This window comes from Haplochromis burtoni, unplaced genomic scaffold, assembly GCF_018398535.1.
Source record: "Haplochromis burtoni strain Fernald_Lab_line unplaced genomic scaffold, NCSU_Asbu1 Contig_500, whole genome shotgun sequence".
In the NCBI taxonomy this organism is placed as follows: domain Eukaryota; kingdom Metazoa; phylum Chordata; class Actinopteri; order Cichliformes; family Cichlidae; genus Haplochromis; species Haplochromis burtoni.
The window spans coordinates 319,846-325,329 of NW_024582861.1; the positions used below are offsets into that span (position 1 = coordinate 319,846).

At 39.4% G+C, this 5,484-nt stretch overlaps 1 protein-coding gene across 2 annotated transcripts; it reads right to left on the minus strand.

Moving 5' to 3' along the window:
- Positions 1 to 1,621: 1,621 nt before the first annotated feature.
- Positions 1,622 to 4,440, minus strand: mrpl27 (mitochondrial ribosomal protein L27). 2 transcript variants are annotated; one of them, XM_005946883.2, is made up of 4 exons: positions 4,318 to 4,440; positions 3,696 to 3,824; positions 3,172 to 3,239; positions 1,622 to 2,300 (listed from the first exon to the last, which is right to left on the minus strand). In XM_005946883.2, exons 1-4 carry the CDS (start codon positions 4,355 to 4,357, stop codon positions 2,094 to 2,096), a joined length of 444 nt encoding a protein of 147 aa, XP_005946945.1. In that variant the 5' UTR covers positions 4,358 to 4,440; the 3' UTR covers positions 1,622 to 2,093. The 2 variants fall into 2 exon arrangements, with proteins under 2 accessions (XP_005946945.1, XP_005946944.1); XM_005946882.3 differs by having other exon boundaries at positions 4,303 to 4,404.
- Between the last annotated feature and the right edge of the window lie 1,044 nt (positions 4,441 to 5,484).

Genomic DNA, 5,484 nt, shown 5'->3' on the forward strand with positions numbered 1-5,484 from the left:
TCTGCAAGTGTCCACATATAGGAGAATATTTTAGGCATACTGTTATAAACATTTTAAAAATTCTCTAGCATATTAAAGAGTATGGTTGGGTAAATGAGTGTTTGTTTGATTTTATCCAATTCTAATCAACCTAGTTACATTTAAGCTATAAACAAAACCACCTACTTTCCACTTGTGACACTTCTTGGTTAATTAATTATTGGAGTAAATGCACCATTTTTCCTTTACATATTTTTCTGTCCTAATGCTGATCACACCATCACTAAGCTGGTTCTAGATTAGTGATACAAGGAATTAGGCATTGGATGAAAAGAAGTATATACAGCAAGTAAAATGAACATTGAACGTGTCACCAGATTTCCAGATGAGTATATTTGTAAATGTGCTATTGACTTGAAATTCTCAACTCATCCAATCCACACATGCAACGAAATCAAACCATAGATGTCCATAAATTAAATCATGTGTATTAATGAGAAATGACACTGGCAAAAAGTACTGATAACGCTTACTGAACTGTATTTAATACTAAAAGCGTATGTTGGTGATGACAGCTTTAAGATGCCTCCTGTATGGAGAGGTTAGTCCCATGCATTGCTCAGGCGGGAATCACTCATTTGTCCACAGTCAGGTTCTGTGGGCCCCTTTTATGAACTCTGAGCTTTAGTTCTTTTCATAGATTTTGGATTGAGGTCAGATGAGTAGCTGGGTAATTCTTGCAGCTTTATTTTCTTTGTCTGAAACCACATAAGAGTTTCCTTGTCTGTTTGGGATCATTCTCTTGCTTAAATGTCCACCCTTCAGCCTTTCTTCCATTGTGCCATGGTGAAAAATGACCACACACCATGATGACACAGGTTTGTCTAAATGTTGTTCAGCAAGCTTTCAACCTGCTTTTTCTCATTAATGGAGTCTTGCATGGTGAGCATGCACACAAGCCATGGTGGTTGAGGTACTTACTGTTTTCTTTCTTTTTTTTGCAACAAAAGATCCAAAGATTTTGAAAGTACTCATTGGTTTTGCACATCATGAAACCTTGGTAACAAGATACCTTATTAAGGCCATCACCTGGGACTGAACCAGCTGATATTAATGTGCACTAAGTGGCAGGATTGTTTTTTAATCACTGATAGATTTCAGCTGGTGTCATGACTTTTCACACCTTCCTTTCTTTTTTCTATGTTTAATACACTTTCCCTGTGTCATTTTTCCATTATTAGACATAATTTATTGACACTTATGGTTTGATTCCTTTGTATGATTGGAGCGGATGAGCTGATACTGACGTCTGGTGAGAATTTAATGTCATTAAAACCTTTATAAATATATTTACTTAGAAAATTGGTGGCATGTTCAATTACCTGGTGTAAGGACACTATAGTTGACCCTGTTGCACAACTATAACAATAGCAGCAGATCCCTCTGTCAGTAAACAGAAGCCTATTCACAATCAAAGAGTAAGGACAAATGCAGACAAGTCATATCTCCTATACGACTTTGTGCAATGTCTAGAAATAGATTTTTTTTGCCCCTTTAAAAACTTACATGGGTACCTGTAGAGTGCTTTTCTACTCTGAAAACTCACAGCACTTAAACACAATAAGGCTCTTGACACAACTCATTCAATGTAAGACTTTCACATAGAAAACTTTAATACACTAAATATATGTATATTCAGTATGACACCAATGATGCCTCAGTTCAGTCTGATGGGAACTCCTGTGTGAACTGAGTCCAGTTTACAATCATAATTTACTCTCTTCACTTTACTTGTCATGTACTGTACATTTATTTTCATCACACTTCCTGTATCATGGACTACTGGAATGACACCATGAAATATTGGATTCATACCAGTTTTAACTCTAGTCTCAAAGACTTATACCGAATGAAACAACAGATGTCTTTCTTCATTTCTGTTTTGTAAAGAAATTGTAAAATTCTTTTGTTTATAAGTCAGACTGAGAGAGTCGTGTAACTCCAGGGATCCCAGGAAAGATCTTTGAGGTCAGCAGCTATCCTCTTGAAATCCAAGTCAGGGTGAATCCTAAACAATCCTGACCAACATATGAATGAGCTCTATGTGCTCAGTTTTAGACCATGTCCACTAGCTTGAATTTACCCTCCTGCTTGACTGGAAGGACATTGATGAAAGTCTTGTAGAGGACGGCTCCTCTTGGCAGCTTGGTGATGACCTGAGTAGCCTCTGGGCTCCGTGGTGCTGGGACATAGACCTCCTTAGTGAACCTGACATAGCCATCCTCCAGAGCAAAGAGTGTCTTGTTGGTTCCCATTCCAACCTTCATGGCAAGGAAAAAGGACCAGCAGTGAAACAAGATGAAAAGCAGTTACACCAGCTCTTCACTGTCTGCCACAGCTCACTGGGGATGGGTATTGATAAGATTTTCACGATTCCGATTCCATTTTCGATTCTGTTTAACGATTCGCTTCTTTATCGATTCTTTTTAAAAAAGGAGAACCCTAAGGTCGATTAGCTTAGAACTTTGTTTTATATCTTCTCTTTGAACAAGATAGAAATTTAGGAGTAACATGGCCTTACAAACCCAACAGTGAGATCTTAAGAGATCCTCAGCCTACGGCTCTTCAGTGGGGTGTCACAGGGTCCCCAGGGGAAAAAAAAAAATTGTAAATGTAAAATAATAAAATAAATATTCTTCTGTAGTAATAACAAAGTATAACATAAATTATTCTGTAGCAACTACACAAGAATATCCAGGAATGTCCCTGCCTACAATTAAACACATTCACTTACTGAAAATCATCTGCTGTGGCAAATGGGTGCAAGCCTTTTACCCCAAACTTAGTCACTGCTCGGTGACATTCGTCTATCCTGGCCTGAAAGGAGACGCTAACGGTAGACTGCAGAGAGAACTGCCAGCATTCCTGCCAGGTAAATGACGCTTGGCAACGTGGTGACGTCATTCGGGGCGACTGGAATCGATAAGGGAATCGTTTGCAAAAATGGCAAACAATTCCAAGGAATTGAAACAGTGGGAACCGGTTCTCAACAAGAACCGGGTTTCGATACCCATCCCTACAGCTCACAGTGCCACATGGAACTAACTGTTGACAGTGTGGTGTTAAGATGAAACTTTTAATTCTAGGCTGAAAGTCCATCACACCAACATTTTTGGATAGTGTGCAACTTACATGAGCTCCTGGGTGATACCGCATCAGCCTCTGTGTTGCAAGGATGTTACCAGCATGGACAAAGTTTCCTACCACACGGAAGAGGGGGAAAAATAAAAAATAAATTCCAGCCCTGACCTTTTATGCCAATTCTAGCTATTGTATACACTTCTTGCTTACGCTATGAAAAGTCAAATTCAGCAATGCCACCAGTTTTAGAAGCCATCAGTGACATGTGTCAAGTGTCTGTATTGCTGTATCACTGCATTCTTCTGAATTTCTCAGTCTGACAAATGCTGCTCATATCATAATAACAAAAGCTAAACATGAAACCAATATAAACGAAACTGAATTGAGCAGACCCATTCTGGAAAAAAACCCACAAGCAAACATTAAAACTAAATGCTAATAAAAACTAATGGAAAGCACAAAAATACATTAACTGTCCCACATCCTGTTAACTTCACCTGCACATCCCAATACTGCAGGCTAGAGCAGGTCCTAACTTGGAATACAAATATATGGATATAATTGTTTGCTGCTACCATCTTGTTTCTTGAAGCCATATCTTCTTCCAGGGCTCTTTCCTCCGAGGTTCTTGCTGCTGCCGCCGGCTTTCTTAGACGCAAACCTCACCGAGTCCAGCAGAGAGAGCTGACCAGGTACCAACAAACCTGAAATCAGAAAAACAAGCGCGTTCACTTGAGTTTTTTTTCGCTTTAAATCCAGTTTCGGCACGTGACACTTTTTTAAAATCTATATGTAGGACATGATATTGCCCCACTATTATGCCCTGACTGTTACCTAGTGGTATGAGGTCTTCAATCAACACACAGGGTTAGCTTACAGTGAACACGATCTATATTGCATTTATTGAGACGTGTCCCACGTATCTTAAACTAGCAGAACTGAGGAGAATCAATAAATTGCATCAACAGTGAAGTGTACGTTAATATTTTAAAAGAACAAATCCTATTCGCTCTTCATTTGATCTGCATCGTGACATTCAGCGCTACCTCACATGCAGACAAGTTAGGACACAGTGGTTGCCAAGTTACACTTCGACAGAAGCACTTGCGCAAACTTCAAAGCCGCTCGGTGCTCGTGTGAGCAGTAATCTGTAATGTCCGTTTGAAAGTTTGCCGCACTCACTGAAATGTTTGATACCTGTTCTGGACTTGACCATTAACGACACCAGCGTAGCCATCTTGAGCAATGCTGCCTACGTCATTCACCCGCGTCACATCCGTTTACCTTTGCTACGTTCAAGTTCCTCAAGAAATACAGAAAAGTCCGAAATAGAGACCAAAATGCACTACTTCTTCTTCTGTTAAATGAACATATAAGTATACCTGCATTGCAGTTAAGATACGTGATTTCAGTTGACAAATAGATGCCTTTGTTTGTTTGTACATATGTTGAATAAAGCCTTGTTGGGAAAAAAACAAACAAACAACTTATTCTTCTTCCTTCTGCTATTTCTGTTGGTGGTTTTCAAACAACGACGGTGCATTACCGCCACCATTTGGTATGGAGTGTGGACCGAAATTACTAAAAAAACAACCAAACAAAAAAAAACATGGTGTGTTAAAGAGCACAATATGGCCTGCTGAGACACTTCTTGAGCTCTTTTGAAATAATGAAACTGGACTTTGTTGATTTTTCATGGAAATTTTTGGATTAGCTGTCTTCTCTCAACCTCATATTTCCGATAATGCGCTAAATCACGCTCTATGGTCTCATCTTCTCTATTGCTGTCATATTTTCCTGTATAATGCTATCCTATTAAAAATAATGTGTTGTGCTGTGCTGACCTGTATGCCCAAGTCAAAGATGTGATCTTCTCTATGCTGTTCCTTCCTGTGCTTCTCCTCTCTCCTACTTTCCTTTGGATTTTGTAAAACCAACCTTCCTTTTCTTTTTTCATCCCATTGCTTTTTCCACCTCTTCTTCATTTTCTTATTATATGCCTTATTATGCTGTTAATATCTGTCATGCTGACACTGAGTGACTTATTGTGGCTTTCTTTCCTGTTCTATCTGTCATTTCAGAATCAGAATCAGAGAGACTTTATTAATCCCAGAAGGCAATTGAGTTGTCATAGCAGCAAATATACAACAAAGATCAAGCGCTCATAGAAAATGAGTGTAGAAACCAATGACTGTAGAAAACACAGTCATTGTTAGAAACAGGCACGGTGGCACGGTGGTTAGCACTGTTGCCGCACAGCAAGAAGGTCCTGAGTTCAATTCCACCATCAGGCCGTGGTCTTTCTGTGTGGAGTTTGCATGTTCTCCCCGTGTTTGCGTGGGTTCCCTCCGGGTACTCCGGCTT

Coding starts and splice junctions, on each gene's coding strand:
- mrpl27 (XM_005946882.3), bottom strand. CDS start 4,357: ATGGCTACGCTGGTGTCGTTAATGGTCAAGTCCAGAACAGGTATCAAA. Junction 3,240..3,695: donor TGGCTTCAAGAAACAAGATG/GTAGCAGCAAAC, acceptor TCCGTGTGGTAG/GAAACTTTGTCCATGCTGGT. Junction 2,301..3,171: donor GGTATCACCCAGGAGCTCAT/GTAAGTTGCACA, acceptor CTTGCCATGAAG/GTTGGAATGGGAACCAACAA.